A 12,016-nucleotide genomic window follows, 5' to 3' on the forward strand; every position below is an offset into this window, starting at 1 on the left:
GAGTTATAGCCCATTTGCTACTGTCTACTTTTAAAATGCAAACTTTATGGTGTCAAACCTAGCTTGAAATTAACTGATGTCTAACAATGATGCCCCAAATAAGAAGACAATAAAGTTTGTAAGGTGACACTTTTTTAGATTATATTTTGGGTATTTTTGCTTTTATGTGACAGGACACATTGGAGAGAGACAGGAAAGATTGGGAGAGACAAAGGTGCTATACCAGATTCTAAACCAACAAGTCTACACAGTATGGGCCTTAGCCAACTGAGCCACCAGGACGCCTCGAGGTGACATGTTTTTGAGGAATTATTTCCTGGCTAAGACTTCCATTACTTCCTGTGGGTGTCAGGTGATTGACGGGAAGCAGAGAGCAACGTAATGCATGCATTGATATGAAAACACTCCACTTGGGTGCAATGAAATTATGATAAAACAGAAGCTGTGACAAATCAAATTAAGGCTTCATGTTTACTGTGATGGATTATCTAGCTTGGGCAATTTTCAAGTCTGTGGAAGTTGTTTTTCATACTATACAAGAATGAATGGCAGCAAATGGCTTATTCTGAAGGGAGGAAAATGAGCCCTGATATCTCCTACTATGCTGACTGTGTGCAGAAACCAGCAGGAAGACTGTAAAGGAGAGAGGCAACCTAGACGATTGGCACACACTTAAAAAAACAGCGGTATTATCCTTTAATGTGCATCCCCCTTATGACAAGAGTGTGGGAGTGTTTGTGTATGAGTATGTGCATGCATATGTGTCTAATTATGCGTGTGCATGATGAATGTGTGCATGCGTGTTTATGTGTGTGTGGGTGGGTGTGTGTGTGTGTGTTTGCATGCGTCTGTGTGTATGTGAGTGCATGCGTGTGTGTTGTTGTGAGGGTGCTTGTGTGTGTGTGCCAGTACAGATGACGCCAACTGACAAGCCGGCCCTGGAGGCCTAGCTGAACATGTGCTGGCTGTGACAGGAGTCCAAACAGTGACATGATTATTGTGAAGTGCCCTCACTTCTAATGAATAGCGCCGCTCAATTATAGGCAGCCAGCCACACTCATGCGCAGTGACACCGCACGGCACTCCATAATGAGCAAACCAATGCCCCGCCATTTGTTCAACAACATCAAATCTACCGGGGATTTCAACCCTTGCCATCTCACCGTGTCAGGAGCTATCAAGTGCCATGTCCTTGTCATCGACTGCCAGATCACAGCTATTCCAACAGGGATGTGTGCACAAGCAACCAAAACAAACAATTCAAAGCCACACAGTCAGATACTATACGCTTCACAATCTTTTCCAGGATCTAAAAGCACAGCGCAACATATCACGTTTCGCTTTTGTGATGAAAGCTGGATGCTACTGTTCTGATGTTTGTTTACAGTGTGTCAGAGTGTCACAGTGTGTGCTTTTGGAGGGCTATCCAAAGGCAATTATCTCAAGGGAGACAAGTTTCTCCACAGGTATCACCAATTTATATGTGGGATTCATGAATATGTGACCTCAAACAATGTGTGTGTGTGTGAGAGAGAGAGAAAGAGAAGAGAGAGTATATGCAGTACGGTATGTATTTCCTGTTTGTGTCTCCCAGTACCTTGGTGGCGTCTATGTGGTCCTGCAGAGAGTCGATGAAGAGGTCTCCCACAGGCTCCCAGGCGTCTCGCACCCCCTCCGCCTGCTCCAGAGCGACCGCCAGCTCCTCCATGGCTGCCTGGGTCTGCAGTAGACGCTCCAACGTCCTCTCCATGTGTCTGGGGGTTACGTTCAAAATGCAATCCATTAAAGTTAACTGACTATCTACGTAATGTTTTTTAAGAGCTAATGTAATACACTAGAATACTGAGCCACAACATATCCATAGGGAATGTACTCAAACACAGAATTTATTCCAAATTTACAGTCTGTCATTTCAGTATTGTCATCAACTACAACCATTCTTTCAAGATGTGCAAAATTATATTATAATCTCACAATCTAAATGTCTTTTCCCCTGCAATTCCAACAAGTAATCACATATTACAATCTGTAACCTGAGTCATTTTTATTATTAGTGTAATGGATGGTAGTTGCCACATTTTGTAAGTTATGGTAATTGCATTACATGTAATGCATTACTCCACAACCCTGCTATGGATCAACACACAGTCATTCACATACAGTCAATAGGCAACAAATCACACTCTGAGCTGGCTGGCTCTAAAGGTTACAGGCATAGCGCTGCTGTCTGGTGAAAACCTCTAATCTCCAAAATGTCAAGAAAACAGCCTTGTTTTTAATGTGATGACCATTCGTTTTTGAATTTGTCCAATGGATTTTGAAAGGGTTTCATCAGCCCAAGGATTTTTTCAGAATTTCGATGACCATGTGGTCATTCAATTGAATTTAAAACATGAAAATCACCAAAAACTGGAATGTTTTCACATGACAACAATATGCTGCTATCATGAGCAGACTTGTGCACTAACCTTAATTTCAACACTGGCACTGGCCTTACTCTCAACAAATCCTGTCCATTCATCATATCCTATCATCCTTGTGCTTTTTTTAACCACTGAAATGTCTCTATAATAACAAGACTGAGTGAAGAAACCAAACTGAATCTGAACAGGATCTGGACTACGGGAGAGAGCGTCTGACCTATGGCGGTCCACACAACGTGCCGTCAGCTTCTCCCACAGGTCACTGGCCACGTTAGCCTGCTTCCACACCGAGCGGCTCACATTGAGGATCCGCCGCCGTGGAGACACCTCTGCAGATGGGAGAAGAGGAGGTCAGATGGGGCTGTGCGGGCGTAAAACGGATGAAGGGGCAAAGGAGCAGGCGAGAAATGGAGCTGAAAGAGAGCGCGCCCGAGATGCAGTCAGCCGGCAGTTAAAAGAGACAGAGAAGGGGAGGGGAGGGGCAGAGGTTAGAGGTCAGACAAGAGAAGAGCAATGATTGGAGAATGATGGCAAAGCAACTCGATGAATATGTCGAGAGAGAGAGAGAGAGCGAGAGAAAGAGAGAGAGAGAGAGAGAGAGAGAGTGAGGGGCAGGGGGCAAAACAAGACGGAGAGAGAGGGAGAACATAGGAAAGTAGATTGCTACAGTATTCCCCAGGCGTGCAACCAGTGGTGGAAAGCCAAACGTTGCGGGGCGGATGAGTGGGCGGAGAAACAGCCTAGCTTGCTGTATTATTGATCTGAGCAGATGGTACTGTAGAGCTGGCGAACTAGAGCTAATTGGTCCCGACCCAGACGCTTTCCCCCCGAACACAGTGTGACACCAGAGGACGGATCACTGCTAATAACTACTAATGGAAGATTTCACCTGCATGGGTCCTACCAAATGTACTCAAGGGCTTAGTGAGTGGGTTTGTGAGTATGATATTTTGGCTGGCACAGCAGTTGGCACAGAGTGGGATGTGAGCAGACCTTTTCCGTCGGTCAGGGTCTCCTCTGGCTCCTGGAAGGGGTGTTGCGCCAGAAAGGCCTGGGCAGACTCCAGGACCGAGTAGATGAACGGCCCCCGAGACTTGACATCCTCCATGAATGCCTGTCAGGAGAGAGGTGGGGACGGGAGAGAGTGTGTGTGTGTGTGTGTATATGTATATGTATGTTTGTGTGTGTGTGAGTGAATGGGAGAGAAGCAGAGAAAAAGATAGGGGTTGGGAGTGGGAGAGAAGCAGAGTCTGAGATGAAAGCATGCCACACACAGGGCGAAGAGGAGACACACACACACACACACACACACACACAAACATGCATACATGACTGCACAATTACTTGTTTGCATACATGGCTTACCAGCATTCATTACTCACACTGATACGGTTTTGTACCTTCAGAAACATAAACAGACACACACTCAGACACACACTCACTCACTCACACACACACACAGGCAGTGAGCTACTGGCAGGACCACATGAGACTGCATGGCTGCCTGCTTATGCTGAGAGCCCAAGGCACAATAGGAGGCCAGATCTCCTTGGAGTATTGGTCAGTTGGCCTGCTCACAAAGAACAGGCAATTAGCTGGAGAGCCCAGCACCACTGGCCCATATTAGACGACGCTCCCTATGCAAATTATAAGACCTTGAGCACAGTGTGTAAGAAGACACACACACACACACACCTTGACTCCGCCAATGAGCAGACACCCAGAGCCTCCCCAAGGCCTTAAAGACAGCCGGTGTGTCACCCGTCCTCATTCCTCTACACCAATCTTTGTTCTCGACAAAACATACTGCAGGTGTGTGAATTAATGCCAGGGAAATCCCTCCTCCCCACCCCCCCCTTCAAAGTAATTTATTTAGTTGAAGCCAGCGTACCCAATCCTCTTATGGTATGAAGAGATTACAATTTCAGTTGAAAATCTACATTGCCGACTGGAATTAGCAGCGTTGTGCGGCGCGGCGGTGGCAGTGTTTCAGTGTCTATTAAAACCCCAGGACCACAGCCCGGCAGTCCTGATAACACCCAGCGAACTGAGTGGAACGGAAAGCCCCGCTGAAACGGCAAATGCCAGCCAGCGCCGGGAAAACATGCAAAAGTGTGTAACGTCAGGGAGCTGCGGCATGAGATAAGATTCCCAGTACAGCAGTCATGGGGAAAACTTGTTCTCTGCCTGGCTCTATCTCTTTCTCTTACCCTCCCTTTCATTCACGCTCGCTCAAAACGCATACACCGACAGATTCTCTCGCTTTTACCTCGCCCCTTCTCGTTCTCTCGCTTTTTCCTCCTTTTGGCTTACCCTCTTTTACCTCGCGTCTTCTCGTTCCCTCGCTTTCCCCCCTTTTTGCTTACCCTCTTTTCATCCTCTCTATCTCCCTATTCTCTCCATCCTCTCTTTAGGAGCTTTGCTGCCCAAAGTGGAGCTGAGCCCTGGATTCCCTGAGCTAGCCGTCATGTTAAAACTTTAATTCCGGCTAAATTTCACACTCAGAGGCTTCATCTTTGGTTGAATGAACAATAAGAGCGAAGTCTTCAGATCAGATTAAGATACATTATGCATGGAATAGAGAAAGTCAGAGGGAGGAAATGACTTCATTGACTCCGTCTAAACATGTTGATGGCATCCCATTTACTCCTCCCTCTGGAGAGCCCCTCTCACTGTGCTTCTCCCAACACAGAGGAGGATAGATTCTCATTTCATTTTTCCCTCTCTTATGTGGCAGGAAGGATTCTGCAGTAGCTACAGACACACAAGCACCCTCCCACGCACACACACACACACACACACACACATCCCCATTTCCAAACACACACCCACACACCCCATCCCACACACAAACACACATCCTCTTCTCAAATTGTCCTCTACCACCACCCCAAATACACATACAAACACGCCCCCAACCCAAGACGCATGCACACACACACACACACACAGAGAAATGTAGCACAGAGGGAACCCAGCCCACACACAAAAAAGACATCAGAATAAATCCACTTAAGATCAATAATTCACATTTCTTAAAACGCTTTAATTCTCCATAGAAAACTGGGATGCAATTTCCCTCTCTGCTTTGTCGGAAAAGTTTTAGAGCGACCAGACGCTTGGGAAGCCGAAGCATCTTAGATTATAAAGAAGTACAGCACTGAAAAATGGGACATTTGAGAGAGGAGAGAGCTGGAGAGGAGAGGAGAGGGGAGGAGAGGGGAGGGGGGGGGAGAAGGAGAGGAGAGGAGAGGACAGGGGAGGAGAAGAGGGGAGGGGGGGAGAGAAGGAGAGGAGAGGAGAGGACAGGGGAGGAGAGGGGAGGAGAGGAGAGGGGGGGGGGAGGAGGGGAGGAGAGGAGAGGAGAGGAGAGGAGAGGACAGGGGAGGAGAGGAGAGGAGAGGAGAGGAGAGGACAGGGGAGGAGACGAGAGGAGACGAGAGGAGAGGACAGGGGAGGAGACGAGAGGAGACGAGAGGAGAGGACAGGGGAGGAGAGGAGAGCAGGAGACGAGACAAGAGGAGACAAGAGGGGGAGGGAGATTGGGTAAGATGGTATGATGATGTTCAACTCTGAATATTGCGATACACTTCACAGTCTTAGTGAATTTTTGTAAACTCATGCTTCAGTAACTAGCGACATCGGTGTGGGAGGGAGAGCGGTGGAAAGAGGAGAACAGCAACTGTGGCTTTAAAGCATGAGAAGGACACAGGGGGGGATAAGAGAGAGGGAGGAAAAGGGGGGATAGGAGGGACAAGGAAGAGAGAAAGGAAGACAAGGGGGGGTAGAGGGAGGGACCGAGCAAAACGGGCGAGAAAGAAATGAGAAGAAAAGAGAAATGGAGAGGGAGAGGAGGAGGGAGGGAGGCGAGATAGTCTGAAGTGTAGTGTAGCTTTTTTGTCCTGTTAATTGGGAGGCTGATTTCACAGTGCGCCAGTCGGGATGGGAGTTGGAGGGGGAGGGGGGGGGGGGGGGGGGTAGCCACAAACCTCTCACTGTCAATACAAGTCCCCATTCAGAGACACTGCGCAAACTGACAGCACAGAAAATTGGAACGAAGGTGGAAAGAGCACTCTGCTGTAGTTACAGAACCAATTACGATGTGTGCGTGTGTGTGTGTGTGTGTGTGTGTGTCCGCATGTCTACACCAGTTCCAGTTGGTGAGATATTTCACCCAGAACTGAGGTGATTTAGCAGGAAATGAAAGAACATCCTAGCATCCCTGGCAGGGATTCTCCAAATACTTTCTGTCGCAGAGGAAGAAGGATGCAAACAGCATGACTGTTGCTGACACACACACACACACACAGCCATACACACTTGCAAACACACCCACAAACATTTTAAATGCTTTATTTGCATCCACTGATTTCTTGATGTTTTATGATTCAAATATTATGGTAATTCAAACTGGTCTTCCCCACATGGCGTGGCTACTGCAGAGACTGAACTGAATTTTGCTTGTTGTTTGGCCCTACTTTTGGTCATAGGCCAGCAATCTGTATGGCTCTTACAGCAATACAGGTGCCCGTGCACACAGGCACACAGGCACACAGGCACACACACACACACACACACACACACACACATCTGCCTGCGGGCCATTTTCTGTCTCTACTGACTTAATGTGACTCTCCCCCAACACAGTGCAGGCAGGACTATATAACATGTCAATTAAAAAGGTTTCAGAGAGACTACTCTCCCTTAAAGACATCCTGGGATTTTTGTTATTGTTTCACCACTGGGTGTCCTTAACACACAAGACAGCCATTTTTTCCCCCTGTTGGATCTGTCCCACTGATAACAGCCAAAGTCTTACACACTGAAATAAAGCAATCATTTTGATGGATAGCTGAATTACGGAAGCTGAAATCAAAACTCTTGGTTTCAGGTCAGCGTGACAAGGTTGCAATGTGGTGAGGTTGGGAGACTGAAAGAGACGAGACAACCAGAAGCACCTCATTCTTATTTCCCTTGCTATATCTGTCCAATGTGCTTTTTTAGTGGGTAGAGAAGCCTGGTGACAGATCAGATGACAAAAGCCTGATGAGACCCGAGCCACAAAACTGTGTTAAAGAATCCTGTTGAATGTTTATGCTAATTCACTGTGTTCCTGAAAGGGAAAATGGATAGACAGCGTTTTGGTTGAACTCCCATCATCTGGGTTCCTGCAATATTTAAAGAACCTCGGTTCTCTGCTTGTTTCAATTAGGAGGATGAAAAATATGTATTGAAAAGACAAGCAAGCACTCCTTTGTGCTGTGATCAGGGCATAGCATCGGCCTCTGGGTTAGTGGGTTTGTGTGGCTGGAAGGTCACCAGCTGAAATCCCTCAACCATGCCGGAAAAACTGGGTGGGGGGAGTGAAGCAGTGTCAGTCATTCCACTCTCAACAACTGCAACTGTCCCCTTAAGCAAAACTCATAACCTTAAACGTCATTGCAGTGGGCAATGTTGAAGGAATACACCAACAATTTGGAAAATAAGTTCTTAAAACTCCTACCGATCTTCTAACCATTGGGTAATGAGAAGACTGGGTAGCAGTTTCACCTCTGTGTTTATGTTTTGGTGTGCTATGCTGCTTTTGAGATGCAAAGCTAGCTTGTAGCATTCACTCAATATACACAGTAAGATAAAGTGTTAGCATGTACCGTCAGAAACTCGCAACGATAGAAGTGGAACTGCTAATGCTCTTGTTGCTCAATGGTAAGTTGATCAAAGTGCTTATTTGCACTGAATTCTTTAAAACTGTGGTTGTACTGTGCAGATCTTGTGTGTTTAAGTGTAGCCCTTCGTTCTGCTGCAGCTAATCCCCCAGGCCATTGCTATGAATAAGAATGTAGTCAACATGCCCGGTTAAATAAGGATGGAGAAATAAATCACTGGATGGCAAAGCACTAGTTTGCTAAAAACACAACCTTTTAGCTCTCATTTCCAAATGGACCCGCAAAGTAAAAGCTGTCCTCTGTGCTTCAGAGCGCTCAGTTAGTGTCTTGCCTTGTTGTTCCGTCTTATCAACTGAAATTAGTAAAATCAGTCCACATGTATGTTTCCTCACACACAGGACTACCCATTCATTTTCAGCAAGTAAGATGTGTTTGAATGTTTCCATTGGAAGTGCAATGTTTGCACTAGAAGAAAATACCTGCGTCTTAGTACACTACCTGGTGGAACTCCCTCTGGTGCTGGACGGCCCCCACGTCGCCCCCTATGGGCAGCTGCTCCGAAAGCTCCTCGTCCTTGGCTGTCAGCCATTCTATGATCTCTTGTAGAGAGAGTTGCAGCTTCCCGCTGTTGTCAGAGAAGGCCTCTAGTCGCACCCTACCGACACAATGGCACACACACACACACACACACACACACACACAGTTAGTTATCCCAACAATAACAGTCTTGATTCCCCAAACCAACTGCATAGATGACACTTAACCACTGCCTCAGACATCAAGACAGTATCAGCTCCCTTAACATCCAAAAACGAAAGCTGCGTCAAAAGATATCAAATATACAGGAAATGTCATCTCCAAGCTAATATCAAAATCTTCAGATATGGAAACGGTTTCCATGATATGAATCAATATGCGTCATATTGACACTCAAGTTTTAACACTTCAAGTGCAGTCCAAACAGCACACTACATATCTGCATGCGACATTGGCAAATAAGAAATCAATCACACAGAGGAGCAGATATTTACTGTGGCACGTGCAAGACAAGGTGAGACATGATGCAGAGTTACAGGTTGCTGCCGCAGGTTTGCCGGAGTAAACCGGGAACAAATAACGCAGAGAATGTATCTGTTTGCCACCTGCCAGCGGCATGAGGGATTGTCTGAGGGAATCACTGCACTTCTATCAGTGGCACAGCTGGCGCTAGAGGGGTGAGGGGGGTGGTGTGAAAATGTCCCAGTGTTTCAATTACACACCAGAAGCCAGCACTCAAAATATCATTATTCCTGCACACTGTCATTTGCCAACACTGTCACAACAGAGATGATGAGTGGGAGCCGGAGCAAGAGTCAGAGAGGCAGAGAGACAGAGAGAGAGAGAGAGAGAGAGAGAGTGGTCAGTGGTCACAACTAGAAATGGATGAGGACAAGGGAAACATTGCTAAAATGTGACAGGGCTGATAGTGGGATAACAGTGCTGCTTGAGAGCACTCAGGAGAATATTTGAAGCTTACACAATTGCTGAATCTGAATCTAGACAAAGAGACAATAACTGCACTGATGTCACTCTGCAAACCACAGCGATACAAACACGCACTGCGAAATGATACAAACAGCTCAAGAAAAAGCAAATCCATTACAAATGCACCTGCACAATCACCATTGCCAAGGCCATGTTAGCAAGGGAAAAAAGAATGGCAAGGCAATGCACACTGAAATGGGCACAGATGAGTTCTGACACAAGAGGGATTAAGTATCACTTCAGGGACGCTGGTGGTGGCGAGGCATGTGGGAAAAGCTTAAAAAGTTAAAGGGGGAAAACAAGGAGAGGTGAAATCAGGCTTGTAAGTGCACATTTTGGAATTGATAGGCCTCTTTGTTCGAGCCTGTGTCAGTAAACCTGTGTGAAGCAGAGCGTGCTGTCCCCTAGCCTCCTGTTGCCCCTCCAGCTCAGCCTGCTGTGGTAATTGAATCAGAGAGGAACTGTTTTTGCTGTGGCCCCTGCAGAACACGCTCTCGCTCCATAACAGACGTGTATACACACACATAAACACACCAGTGCGCACGCACACGCACACACTCGTTGCGACGGGAGAAAGGATCCTGAGTCAGATCAGAGGGAACCCGGGTCTCTAATACGTCGAAGTAAGGTCATCCATCATAGCGTCACCCTGGCACTGCAAAACGCCGCAAACCACACCGTGTGTCTCAGTTTCACACACTCATACAGAGACATGCACAAACAAACACACACACACACACACACACACAGCTCGCAGCACACCCACCCATCACTTCTGCTGCCTTCCATTACACACACGGGGGGTGAGACAAATAGAGCACTGCCTGTGCTGTAATGGAATCATCGCCACACGGCGGGCGCTGCCAAGAACAGCTCCTGCCCTGCTAGGCTGTTGGGAGGAGAGGGTGAAGGCTTGCCAGCCCAGGAGGCTGACTGAAGATATTTCATCTCCGGTGAAAACATCATGATATTAATTAAAGGGCTATTTATGGGCTGCATTCTGCTGCATTGAAAAGGGGGATGCCAGGGATTGTGAATGTGTGTGTGTCCAGAAATGCAGAGTCGAGAAAGGATAGAGAACAGGAATAGAAGTAAGGGGGGGAACCCACTCTTCATTTTATTAGAAGGTGGGCTTATTTCTTTAAGTGCCCTTATAACTGTGCTGTATGTTTATAATATTTCTTTGGCAACAAGGCATGTGTCTGTCTGGGAATATCAATAGGGCAGGGCTAATAAAGAAATCTGTGCATGTTTTGTGTGTGTGTGTGTGTGTGTGTCTGTGTGTGTGTGTGTGTGTGTGTGTCACTCTCTCATGCCGCTCAATAACAGCCAACAGGCTTGATGACAAAGCTAGCGATAATCAATAAGAATGGCCTAATGGGACGCCCTGCTACTTGAGCGCAGGGCGGACTGCTTCCTGTTTCCTAAATCAACAATCTCAACACACTCTAGAGCCGTCCGTCAGCCTTGGAAACAACAAACAGCCTGAAGACTGAGAGACGGCGAGGGATACGTTCAACACGCATGTGGTGACGCTGATTTAGAACCGTGGTTTCATGATGAGGTAGTCAAAACTGAGACTGGTTGTCTATATAATAGTGAGGGAGAGCATTATAGATCATAGACCCCTTCTTTTCTGGGATAAGCTTTATGCACAGGATTTGGAAGAGATAAAATAGGTGGCAGTTTCAGTCAGAGAGACCCATAGGTTTGGTATTTCAGTGTAACTCAATGTTCCTAAGCGTTTGGGAAACACTGTTGAATGCTAATTAATGTTGTATCCCCACATTTCCTGACAGTTACACCCAAAGTAAATAACATGGACAAACAGAAATATAACTCCCCAATCAGTCAGAGAGATTACAGAGAGGAGCCGGGACCTCGGTTTCGATGATTAATTAATGCATAGGCGATAGGAGCAGTGTTTGTGCTGTTTTAGGAGAGAGGAGCTAGCTGGTACGTTGCCTCAGGGCCACAGCAGTATTCTCTTTGAGCGCAGCACCATCCCTTTCTCCTTTCTTCCCTCTCTTTCTTTCTCTCTCTCTCTCTCTCTCTCTCTCCCAATTGCAAAAATGTTGCAAGAGCTGGCAAAAAGTGCAAGGGGGTGTGATGGACTAGAATGACACTAGCAACACTTCTAAATTTAGTTGAAAGAGTGTATGTTTCAAGGTGTATACATGAATATTCCAAAATCTCTAGGGGTGCAACACCATGAAAGACTCAAATCAAAGTATTTGAGATATGACACATCAATATGTATCATATCCCATGTCGTTGCACTAAGATGGGCTTATTAAGAGCAGGTTAAGCTCAGGCAATTAAAAAGACCAGCTAGTTTGCTAGGAAGTGGTTATGGTGCGAGTTCAGCAACTGGTAGAAACTTAAAGACACAGTAGAAGGAAC

At 46.6% G+C, this 12,016-nt stretch overlaps 1 protein-coding gene across 1 annotated transcript in view; it reads right to left on the minus strand.

Moving 5' to 3' along the window:
• Nucleotides 1-12,016, minus strand: part of drp2 (dystrophin related protein 2) — a 53,851-nt gene that overhangs the window by 33,074 nt on the left and 8,761 nt on the right. Inside the window, exons 2-5 of the mRNA XM_071916170.1 lie at nucleotides 8,588-8,744; nucleotides 3,417-3,537; nucleotides 2,641-2,752; nucleotides 1,598-1,754 (exon numbers count right to left, since the gene is read on the minus strand). Coding sequence (XP_071772271.1) covers nucleotides 1,598-1,754; nucleotides 2,641-2,752; nucleotides 3,417-3,537; nucleotides 8,588-8,744 — 547 coding nt within the window. The remainder of the gene's footprint in view (nucleotides 1-1,597; nucleotides 1,755-2,640; nucleotides 2,753-3,416; nucleotides 3,538-8,587; nucleotides 8,745-12,016) is intronic.

Source organism: Centroberyx gerrardi, chromosome 16 (assembly GCF_048128805.1).
Source record: "Centroberyx gerrardi isolate f3 chromosome 16, fCenGer3.hap1.cur.20231027, whole genome shotgun sequence".
NCBI classification, from domain to species: domain Eukaryota; kingdom Metazoa; phylum Chordata; class Actinopteri; order Beryciformes; family Berycidae; genus Centroberyx; species Centroberyx gerrardi.